At 47.1% G+C, this 12,568-nt stretch overlaps 1 protein-coding gene across 2 annotated transcripts in view; it reads left to right on the forward strand.

The window, feature by feature from the left end:
• Positions 1-12,568, forward strand: part of LOC137532039 (Fc receptor-like protein 5) — a 136,767-nt gene that overhangs the window by 57,419 nt on the left and 66,780 nt on the right. Inside the window, exons 1-2 of one of the 2 annotated variants that reach the window (XM_068252141.1) lie at positions 191-236; positions 3,987-4,253. In XM_068252141.1, the coding sequence (XP_068108242.1) occupies positions 4,082-4,253 (172 nt within the window). In that variant the 5' untranslated portion in view covers positions 191-236; positions 3,987-4,081. Of the gene's footprint in view, positions 1-190; positions 237-3,986; positions 4,254-12,568 lie in introns of those variants that run through there. The other variant, XM_068252140.1, reaches the window with a different exon arrangement.

Here is a 12,568-nt window from a genome sequence, read left to right on the forward strand (position 1 = left end):
AACTCTTTGTGATCAGCACTGCAGATAGAGCTCTCACAAGTCTCATAATCAACTCCTGACTAGTTCCTCCCTGCCCTCTATGTAATATGGCATTTCATCTTCCCACACTATCTCCATTTTTTTTAAAGCTAAATAAATGAGGGGTGAAAACTGTTGAAAAATGTCAGGTTAACTGCTTTGTGCTGGGGAGGGAACTCTACTGCCAGCACGGAGCTACTGGATCCAGCCTGCCAAAGGTCTGAAAGGAATGTGTAATATACTTATCACACAAAGTACAGGGGTGCAACTTACAAAACTTTATACACTGCTAATTAATGTAAATTTACCATGATATGTGTTTAAAAATGGGAGGCTAAACTTTAAAGTGAACCAGAAATGAAGCGCCCTCATGTATTTTACCATATAGATCAGTGGAGACATTAGAGAAAACACCTACCATGCTTTCTGTTTCATTCTGCACTGCACAGCTTGTTTCTTATCAGCCCTGATAAAATCCCCGACTGAGCATTCAGTCTGGCTTCGCTACAATGACTCAACTCTAATGATTCCTGAGCAGAGCCAGCAGGGGGCAGGCTTGGACTTGAAAAGACATGAGAGAACACAGACTGAGCTATAAATATTCCTGAGCAAGGCCAGACTGAATGCTCAGTCTGGGATTTTATCAGGGCTGCTAAGAAGCAGGCTGAGCAGTGAAGAATGAAACAGAGAGCGGGGTAGGTGTTTTCTCTAATGTTCCCACTGATATATATGGTAAAGTACATGAAGGTGCTTCGTCTCTGGTTCACTTTAAAGGATACCTGAAGTGAGAGGGATATGGAGGCTTCCATATTTATTTCCTTTTAAAGGGATACTATCGATTAACATGTTTTTTTAACCTGGGTTTGAGAGAGTTACTGTAACAAATTCCTTTCACTCTGAACTGAAGGCAGTCTGCTCAATTCTGATGGGAGAGTGAACAATGAGGGGAGGGGGATTCCCTCACAGTGTAATTCCCTCACTGTTAACCCTGTGTGTAATGCTGGGAATACACGGTTCGTTTCTGCCGTGCGTTTCTCCTCTCAATCGTTTTTGCCGCTCGATTCTGCAGTCGATCCTCTTATCTTCTGCTCCTTTTTCTTATCTTTTTCCATTCACTTCTATCAGAAATCGAGCGGCGAAAGAATCGAAAGGGAGATTGGCCATGTCGTAAATTATCTATCGAACATCTAATCACCTAAAAAATGAACTGTGTATTCCCAGCCAGGGCCGGATTTGTACTCTTTACCACCCAAGACCACTGTCACCAGCCGCCCCCCTTCAGTATAGGTAGCGATATGACCCCTCCCCTTCCCTGCAGTATAGGTAGCCAGATGAACGCTCCCCCCTTCCCCGCCCCCGCTGCAGCCAGAAAAGGTAAATGTTGCACAGCGCCTCCATAGGGTCCAGAGGCTTCCCCCTACTGAGGTGAGTACCCTCCAGGGGAACTTTTTTTCAGTACAGGTTTTCTTTAAACTAAAGGTTCTTTGCTTCTATTATTATTTATATAGCGCTGACATCTTCTGCACTTACTATACTGTCTTGTCACTTATCTGTCCCTCAGAGGGGCTCACAATCTAATCCCTGTCAAAGTCATGTGTCTATGTCTGTATCGTAGTCTAGGGCCAATTTTTAGGGGGGAAGCCAATTCACTCATCTTTATGTTTTTGGGATATGTGAGGAAACCAGAGTACCCAGAGGAAACCCAAACGGATATGGAGAAAACATACAAACTTTGTGCGGATAGTGCCCTGGCTGGGATTCAAACCAGGGACCCTGCGCTGTAAGGTGAGAGAGCTAACCACTACACCACCGTGCTGCCCAGTCACTCTAGTGTTTTAGTATTTATTATTATTATTATAATTATTTTTTATTTATCTAGCGCCAGCATCTTCCGTAGTGCTGTACATAATACAAACAAATAATGGGGAACAAATATACATAAGAAATACAAGACACTGTACAGTCATGACATTGAATAGAATAAATATGGATAAATACATAGTTGATGTGTAGTTGGTACATGTATATATGTTAAAATAACAGCAATATGAGAAACACTAGGAGGAGGTCCCTGCCCTTGCAGGCTTACAATCTAGAGGGTAGTGGGGAGGAAACAAAAGGGAAGGAAACACAAAGATTAGTGGGTGAGCCAGTGTGCCTTCAGTGCTGCCTATAGCAAATTATAGGCTTGTCTGAACAGGTGTGTTTTCAGAGTACTTTTGAAGGTTTCCAGACTCGTGGCATGACAAACCGGCTGAGGGAGAGAGTTCCAAAGGAGAGGGACAGCCCGTGAGAAGTCTTGGATGCGAGAGTGAGAGGAGGTGACTAGGCTGGAGGACAAAAGGGTCTCCTGTGAGGAACGGAGGGTCCGGGCGGGGAGGTATCTGGAGATTAAAGGGGAAATGTATGGAGGCGATAGCTTGTGTAGAGCTTTGTATGCAAGTGTGAGAAGTTTAAACTGGATCCTTTGGGCAACTGGTAGCCAATGGAGGGATTAGCAGAGAGGGGCTGCCTCAGAGGATCTAGAAGAGAGGTGGATGAGACGGGCCGCAGAGTTTAGTAGGAATTGGAGAGGTGCCAGTCTGCTTTTTGGAAGACCACAGAGTAGGGTGTTGCAGTAGTCAAGACGGGAGATGATTAGGGCATGCACAAGCATTTTAGTTGCTTCTTGTGAAAGGAAGGGACGGATTCTGGAAATGTTTTTGAGATGGAAGTAGCAGGAGGTAGTTAAAGTGTTAATATGTGGTTTAAAGAAGAGCTCAGAGTCCAGAGTTAGCCCTAGACAACGAGCTTTGGGGGTTGATGCTATTGGGGTGTCATCTACATTGATTGTGACAATGGGAGGTGTAACAGAGAGCGAAGGTGGAAATATCACAATCTCCGTTTTGCTCATATTGAGATTGCAGAGAGAAATTGCATGAAGACAGATATGAAAATCGATGCAGATTGTATGCGTACCTGTAATGAGAAGAATTTGGAGTCAGTTCAGAGAATAAGCAGATCTCTATGTGCAGTTAAGTAGAACTTTCTGGTCTAATTCGGGTCTTTTGCTGTGCACTTAAAATCATGCACTTAAAATGAATGCACATCTGACTACAGTCATATCTGAGTTAGAAACTAGATTAAATAGACAGCAGAAGGGATGGAGGTGTGTGCAGGAATGAGGATCAGGTGTTAGATTGTGACATGACTTTATACTTTGTAAAGCCCTGCAGAAGAAGTCAGTGCTATATACATAAATAATAATAATATGGTAGGAGATTAGACTATGACTGTGGCAGGATTAGATTGTGAGCTCCTCTGAGGACAGTCAGTGACATGACTATGTACTCTGTAAAGTGCCGCAGAAGATGTCAGTGCTATATAAATACATAATAATATGGTAGGACATTAGACTATGACTATGGTAGGATTAGATTGTGTGCTTCTCTGAGGACAGTCAGTGACATGACTATGTACTCTGTAATGTGCTGCAGAAGATGTCAGTGCTATATAAATACATAATAATAATAATATGGTAGGACATTAGACTATGACTATGGCAGGATTAAGATTTTGAGCTCCTCTGAGGACAGTCAGTGACATGACTATGTACTCTGTACAGTGCTGCAGAAGATGTCAGCGCTATGTAAATAAATAATAATAATATGGTAGGAGATTAGATTATGACTATGGCAGGATTAGATTTTGAGCTCCTCTGAGGACAGTCAGTGACATGACTATGTACTATGCTGCAAAACATGCCACTTCTATATAAATACATAATAATAATAATGTGCTAGGATATTAGACTATGACTGTATTAGGATTCGATTGTTACCCGCCTTTGAGGACAGTCAGTGACATGACTATGTACTCTGTAAGGTGCTGCAGAAGATGTCAGCCTTATATAAATAATAATAATTATTATAATCTTCTGGTTATGGAAATCCATTTCTTACAAATTTGTCCATATCTTTTTTTTTCAGATCTGGCCATCTTGCGAGTGCCACGTCTTGTGTTTGAAGGGGACATCCTGATACTGAATTGTGACAGCCGACTTGATGTAAACACCACCAATTCCATGGTAACATTCTACAAGGACTACAAATATTTAAAATACACTAGCTCTGAAGCATCTTTATTTATTGGAAAAGTTGACAAGAGCATGTCTGGCAAATATAAATGCACGAAGACGGGTCGTTTATTGAATGTGGACAAAGAAAGTCATGATGAAGAAGACATCTCTTTTGCAGGTATTACCATATGTATTTGAATACAAGTCGACCTCGTGTATAAGGGCCCTCCTTCAACTGCATTATTAACTCTCTATTGTTCCTGTGCTCATAATAATAACTTCTACAGATACTTTGAATAGTGGTAATCATTAACAAGCTGTTTCCCATTCCTTTCTTGCACCTCTGTAGTTGCCATTGGCAGGTCAACCCTCTTAAAGAGACTCCGTAACAAAAATTGCATCCTGTTTTTTATCATCCTACAAGTTCCAAAAGCTATTCTAATGTGTTCTGGCTTACTGCAGCACGTTCTACTATTACCATCTCTGTAATAAATCAACTTATCTCTCTCTTGTCAGACTTGTCAGGCCTGTGTCTGGAAGGTTCTTCAGTGTTGTGGTTCTGTGATGCATCTCCCCCATCCAGGCACCTCTCTGCACACTGCCTGTGTATTATTTAGATTAGTGCAGCTTCTCTCTGCTCTATTATCTTTTACAAGCTGGATAAATCCTCCTCTGAGCTGGCTGGGCTTTCACTTACTGAGGAATTACATACAGGCACAGCTGTCTGCACTCTGCAGGAAGAAACAGCCTGACACTTCAGTGGAAGATAGCTGCAGGGGGAAAGAAACACACAAATGATCTCTTGAGATTCAAAAGGAAGGGTGTATACAGCCTGCTTGTGTATGAATGTATTTTCTATGTGTGGACATACTGTACATCAATCTACTTCCTGTTTTGGTGGCCATTTTGTTTGTTTATAAACAAACTTTTTAAAACTGTTTTTAACCACTTTTAATGCGGCGAGGAGCAGCGAAATTGTGACAGAGGGTAATAGGAGATGTCCCCTAACGCACTGGTATGTTTACTTTTGTGCGATTTTAACAATACAGATTCTCTTTAAGCTGGATTTTTTTATTGACTCAAGTATAAGTCTACCCAGCAAAGTTAATGGCTGCACTTGGGGCTCAGGAGGGGTTAATGACTGCACTGCATACAGTATTGCAGCTATTAACCCCTCCTGTTCCTTAAGTGCAGCCAATACCTCCTCCAAGCCCCCAAGTGCAGCAATTATTCATCCCCCGTTCCTGCAGCCCCCCCCCCCCACCCCCACCCCTTTCCTTGTCAATTGTTGTGGCCAGGCCTCTCAGACCTGTGTTTTACTCAATGTGCTCAGTATTGCCCGTGACTCATGTATAAGTCGACCCCTATACTTTTATGAAGTGAATTAGACCTAAATTTCTAGACTTATACTCGAGTATATACAGTACTATGTTTGGCTTCATCCTTAGTAGCAGTGGTGTATCTAAGGAGCTGCGGGCCCTGATGCAAGTTTTATATTGCCCCCCTCCCCAAACACTCTATACAAAACAGTTGATACGGCACACCAAAACCTGCCAATGGCAACTACAGAGGTGCAAGAAAGGAATGGGGAACAGCTTGTTAATGATTACCACTATTTAAAGTATCTGTAGAAGTTGTTATTATGAGCACAGGACCAATAGAGAGCTAATACTGCAGTTGAAGGAGGGCCCTTCGGGGCCTCTCTGGCCCAAGGGCCCCAATGCGGTCGCAACCTCTGCAACCCCTATTGCTATGCCCCTGCTTAGTAGTGTGACTTTCCAAAATATCGACCCAAAAAGGAATTCATACGCTAGTATATGGACTAAAGTCCAATTAATAAGATGCCCCACCTCTCTAATAGGTATGAGGGTAATTGGGTTTAAGTATACGGTTCAATCAAGAGAAGGAAGGTCTCATGTCATAGTTCAGTATAAAAAACATATTTTATTACAACATTATTAAAATAATTTATTGATACAGACAAACAACACATCTATCATAAAAACAAAAAAATGAGAAAAAAATAGAACCCTAAAGTTCCATATTTTGTATATATATATATATATATATATATATATATATAAGTTTAATACAGTACAATGTTAACCACTAGAGTTGGGCCGAACCTCCGATTTTAGGTTCGCGAACCGGGTTCGCGAACTTTCGCGGAGCGTTCGGTTCGCGTTAAAGTTCGCGAACCGCAATAGACTTCAATGGGGATGCGAACTTTGAAAAAAAAAAAAATTATGCTGGCCACAAAAGTGATGGAAAAGATGTTTCAAGGAGTCTAACACCTGGAGGGGGGCATGGCGGAGTGGGATAGATGCCAAAAGTCCCCGGGAAAAATCTGGATTTGACGCAAAGCAGCGTTTTAAGGGCAGCAATCACATTGAATGCTAAATGACAGGCCTAAAGTGCTTTCAAACATCTTGCATGTGTATACATCAATCAGGTAGTGTAATTAAGGTACTGCTTCACACTGACACACCAAACTCACCGTGTAACGCACCGCAAACAGCTGTTTGTGTAGTGACGGCCGTGCTGGACTGGTGCGCACCATGGCGAGAGTGCAGGTTTTGGTGGCTTTACAGCCCATATGGTCGGCCTGGCTGATGTAGCTGAATGACAGAACAGTGACTGTCCAGCTGATCAAATTTGGTCTGACCACAATGAAGCAACGACCTTATTATCTTTTGTGTGCCCCCCGAGACACTCATCTAGGCGCCGGTCATTGCTTCATTGTGATACGCAAGCCCCTTCACCACGGCAAGGTAATGATCACGAAGGGGAATGGGCGCATGTACATGCCTTTTCTTTTGTTGTTGCAGCTGCCCGCAGTGCAGCCAGAAAAATTAGGCAGTCATGTACACGCACCCGAAAAATTATTACAGCGGCCGCTGCTAGCAGCGGCCTAAAAAATTCAGCAATCCGCCTGGAGTCCCGGACCCTGTTGGTGGTGGCGGAGAAGGTAGTGAAGCGGCCTGCAGGCAGACATGCTGTGTGGAGGGACTGGGAGCGACTTAGTCTTCTTGGGGCAGGCCAGGCAGCCAGTCACACGGCGTGCAGGCAGAGATGCTGTGTGTGCGGGGACTGACTTAGTCTTGGGGCGGGCAGCAGCCCTCCGGGATCCATGCCTCATTCATTTTGATAAAGGTGAGGTACTTAACACTTTTGTGACTTCTCTTCTCTGTGACAATGCCTCCAGCTGCGCTGAAGGTCCTTTCTGAGAGGACGCTTGCGGCAGGGCAGGAGAGAAGTTGGATGGCAAATTGGGACAGCTCTGGCCACAGGTCAAGCCTGCGCACCCAGTAGTTCAAGGGTTCCTCATCGCTGTTCACAGCAGTGTCTACATCCACACTTAAGGCCAGGTAGTCGGCTACCTGCCGGTCGAGGCGTTGGTGGAGGGTGGATCCGGAAGGGCTACGGCGAGGCGTTGGACTAAAGAACGTCCACATGTCCGACATCACCATGAGATCGCTGGAGCGTCCTGTCTTTGACTGCGTGGACACGGGAGGAGGATTAGTGGCAGTGGTACCTTGCTGGCGTTGTGCTGTCACATCACCCTTAAAGGCATTGTAAAGCATAGTTGACAGCTGGTTCTGCATGTGCTGCATCCTTTCCACCTTCCGGTGAGTTGGTAACAGGTCCGCCACTTTGTGCCTGTACCGAGGGTCTAGTAGTGTGGCCACCCAGTACAGCTCATTCCCCTTGAGGTTTTTTATACGGGGGTCCCTCAACAGGCAGGACAGCATAAAAGACGACATCTGCACAAAGTCGGATCCAGTACCCTCCATCTCCTCTTGCTCTTCCTCAGTGACGTCACGTAAGTCAACCTCCTCCCCCCAGCCGCGAACAATACCACGGGAAGGTTGAGCAGCACAAGCCCCCTGCGACGCCTGCTGCGGTTGTTCTCCTGCCGCCGTCCCCTCCTCCTCCTCCTCCTCCTCCCCCAAAGAAACACCTTGCTCATCATCCTCTGAGTCTGACTCGTCTTCTGCACACGACCTCTCTTCTTCCTCCTCCTCCTCCCCCCTCTGTGCTGCCGCAGGTGTTGAGGAAACAGCTGGGTCTGATGAAAATTGGTCCCATGCCTGTTCCTGCCGTAACGGTTCCTGGTCACGCTCATTCGCAGCTTCATCCGCCACTCTACGCACAGCACGCTCCAAGAAGTAAGCGTAGGGAATTAAGTCGCTGATGGTGCCCTCACTGCGGCTCACCAGGTTGGTCACCTCCTCAAACGGCCGCATGAGCCTGCATGCATTTTTCATCAGTGTCCAGTTGTCGGGCCAGAACATCCCCATCTTCCCAGACTGTTTCGTTCTACTCCAGTTGTAGAGGTACTGGGTGACGGCTTTCTTCTTTTCTAGCAGGCGGGAGAACATGAGCAGGGTCGAATTCCAGCGAGTGGGGCTATCGCAAATGAGGCGTCTCACCGGCATGTTGTTTTTCCGCTGAATTTCTGCAAATCATGCCATGGCTGTGTAAGACCGCCTCAAATGCCCACAGAACTTCCTGGCCTGCTTCAGGACATCCGCTAAGCCAGGGTACTTTGCCACAAATCTTTGAACAACTAGATTCATGACATGTGCCATGCAGGGTATGTGTGTCAGCTTCCCCATATGCAAAGCGGCAAGCAGATTGCTGCCGTTGTCGCACACCACGTTGCCTATCTCCAGGTGGTGCGGGGTCAGCCACTCATCCACCTGTTTCTTAAGAGCAGCCAGGAGAGCTGCTCCAGTGTGACTCTCCGCTTTGAGACAAGACATGTCTAAGATGGCGTGACACCGTCGTACCTGGCATGCAGCATAGGCCCTGCGGAGCTGGGGCTGTGTAGCTGGAGAGGAGAACTGCCACTCAGCCAAGGAGGAGGAGGACAGCGAAGAGCATGTAGCAGGAGGAGAGGAGGTGGCAGGAGGCCTGCCTGCAAGCCGTGGAGGTGTCACAATTTGGTCCGCTGCGCCCTGCTTGCCATCGTTCACCACCAGGTTCACCCAATGGGCTGTGTAGGTAATGTAGCGGCCCTGCCCGTGCTTGGCAGACCAGGCATCCGTGGTCAGGTGTACCCTTGACCCAACGCTCTTCGCAAGAGATGACACTACTTGCCTCTCAACTTCACGGTGCAGTTGGGGTATGGCCTTTCTCGAAAAATAAGTGCGGCCTGGCATCTTCCACTGCGGTGTTCCGATGGCCACAAATTTACGGAAGGCCTCAGAGTCCACCAGCCGGTATGGTAACAGCTGGCGAGCTAACAGTTCCGCCACGCCAGCTGTCAGACGCCGGGCAAGGGGGTGACTGGCCAAAAGTGGCTTCTTCCGCTCAAACATTTCCTTCACGGACACCTGACTGCTGCTGTGGGCAGAGGAGCAGGAACCGCTCAAGGGCAGAGGCGGAGTGGAGGAGGGTGCCTGTGAAGGTGCAAGGGAGAAAGCGGCATAAGCAGATGATGCACCTGAAGGAGGAAGAGGAGAAGGAGGGTGACTTTTCTTTTGTGTGCTGCTGCTGCTTTTGCTCAGGTGGCCATCCCATTGCTGTTTGTGCCTTTTCTGCAGGTGCCTTCGTAAGGCACTTGTCCCTACTAGTGTTGGGCGAACAGTGTTCGCCACTGTTCGGGTTCTGCAGAACATCACCCTGTTCGGGTGATGTTCGAGTTCGGCCGAACACCTGACGGTGCTCGGCCAAACCGTTCGGCCATATGGCCGAACTAAGAGCGCATGGCCGAACGTTCCCCGAACGTTCGGCTAGCGCTGTGATTGGCCGAACGGGTCACGTGGTTCGGACCCGAACGCGCTCTGATTGGCCGAACGGTCACGTGGTTCGGGTAAATAAATACCCGAACCACGTCATATCTCCGCCATTTGTCTGTGGGTTTAGCTTTGGGTAGGCAGGCAGGGTAGTTCGCGCTCCAGCCACGCTAGCCAGGGTCCCCCCTGTCATTGTGTCACTGCTGGGAACAGTAGTACACCGCTTGCTCAGCCACACTATATAGCATTCTGTTTACTGCCACTCTGTGTACCTCGCTCAGCCACACTATATAGCATTCTGTTTACTGCCACTCTGTGTCTGCTGGGAATAGTAGTACACCGCTTGCTCAGCCACACTATATAGCATTCTGTTTACTGCCACTCTGTGTACCTCGCTCAGCCACACTATATAGCATTCTGTTTACTGCCACTCTGTGTCTGCTGGGAATAGTGGTACACCGCTCGCTCAGCCACACTATATAGCATTCTGTTCACTGTTCTGTGTCTGCTTGGAATAGTGGTACACCGCTCGCTCAGCCACACTATATAGCATTCTGTTTACTGTTCTGTGTCTGCTGGGAATAGTGGTACACCGCTCGCTCAGCCACACTATATAGCATTCTGTTTACTGTTCTGTGTCTGCTGGGAATAGTGGTACACCGCTCGCTCAGCCACACTATATAGCATTCTGTGCACTGTTCTGTGTCTGCTGGGAATAGTGGTACACCGCTCGCTCAGCCACACTATATAGCATTCTGTTCACTGTTCTGTGTCTGCTGGGAATAGTGGTACACCGCTCGCTCAGCCACACTATATAGCATTCTGTTTACTGTTCTGTGTCTGCTGGGAATAGTGGTACACCGCTCGCTCATCCACACTATATAGCATTCTGTTCACTGTTCTGTGTCTGCTGGGAATAGTGGTACACCGCCCGCTCAGCCACACTATATAGCATTCTGTTCACTGTTCTGTGTCTGCTGGGAATAGTGGTACACCGCTCGCTCAGCCACACTATATAGCATTCTGTTCACTGTTCTGTGTCTGCTGGGAACAGTAGTACACCGCTCGCTCAGCCAGAGTATATAGCATTGTGTTTACTGCCACTCTGTGTACACCGCTCAGCCAGACTATATACCATTGTTTACTGACACTCTGTGTACACCGCTCAGCCAGACTATATACCATTGTTTACTGACACTCTGTGTACACCGCTCAGCCAGACTATATACCATTGTTTACTGCCACTCTGATTCTGCTGGGAACAGTAGTACACCGCTCGCTCAGCCAGACTATATAGCATTGTGTTTACTGCCACTCTGTGTACACCGCTCAGCCAGACTATATACCATTGTTTACTGACACTCTGTGTACACCGCTCAGCCAGACTATATACCATTGTTTACTGAAACTCTGTGTACACCGCTCAGCCAGACTATATACCATTGTTTACTGCCACTCTGATTCTGCTGGGAACAGTAGTACACCGCTCGCTCAGCCAGACTATATACCATTGTTTACTGACACTATATAGCAGACTATATAGCATTGTGTGTACACCGCTCAGCCAGACTATATACCATTGTTTACTGACACTCTGTGTACACCGCTCAGCCAGACTATATACCATTGTTTACTGCCACTCTGATTCTGCTGGGAACAGTAGTACACCGCTCGCTCAGCCAGACTATATACCATTGTTTACTGACACTCTGTGTACACCGCTCAGCCAGACTATATACCATTGTTTACTGCCACTCTGATTCTGCTGGGAACAGTAGTACACCGCTCGCTCAGCCAGACTATATACCATTGTTTACTGACACTCTGTGTACACCGCTCAGCCAGACTATATACCATTGTTTACTGCCACTCTGATTCTGCTGGGAACAGTAGTACACCGCTCGCTCAGCCAGACTATATACCATTGTTTACTGACACTATATAGCAGACTATATAGCATTGTGTGTACACCGCTCAGCCAGACTATATACCATTGTTTACTGACACTCTGTGTACACCGCTCAGCCAGACTATATACCATTGTTTACTGCCACTCTGATTCTGCTGGGAACAGTAGTACACCGCTCGCTCAGCCAGACTATATACCATTGTTTACTGACACTCTGATTCTGCTGGGAACAGTAGTACACCGCTCGCTCAGCCAGACTATATACCATTGTTTACTGACACTCTGTGTACACCGCTCAGCCAGACTATATACCATTGTTTACTGCCACTCTGATTCTGCTGGGAACAGTAGTACACCGCTCGCTCAGCCAGACTATATAGCATTGTGTTTACTGCCACTCTGTGTACACCGCTCAGCCACACTATATAGCATTGCGTACTCTGCCAGTCAGTGTGTATATTGCTGGGATCAGTAATACTCCACTCACCGTCAACCACTATATGAGCTCAACATGAGTTCCCCAGAGACCTCCGCTGTGAGCAGCACTCCCAACAACAGCAACAGCCAACGCCCCACGCAAGCTATAACATCCACCCCAGCAGCCAGTGGTCAGCAGCAGCCCTCCCCGGAGGAGAACGTTGTGTCCATCAGTCCGTCGCCAGAGCGATTAATGAGGGCTGCCATTGAGGAGATGATGGGGCCTGATGTGGAGGAGGAGGTCTGGCTCAGGCCAGCATCCCAAGTTAATGTTGAGGACGATGAGGGGTCTGTGTCTGGGGATGTTGGGGTGGCAGAGGTGGTGGGTGGGTCAGACTCAGGAGAAGAGTTGTATGATGAGGATGA

This window comes from Hyperolius riggenbachi, chromosome 9 (assembly GCF_040937935.1).
Source record: "Hyperolius riggenbachi isolate aHypRig1 chromosome 9, aHypRig1.pri, whole genome shotgun sequence".
In the NCBI taxonomy this organism is placed as follows: Eukaryota; Metazoa; Chordata; class Amphibia; order Anura; family Hyperoliidae; genus Hyperolius; species Hyperolius riggenbachi.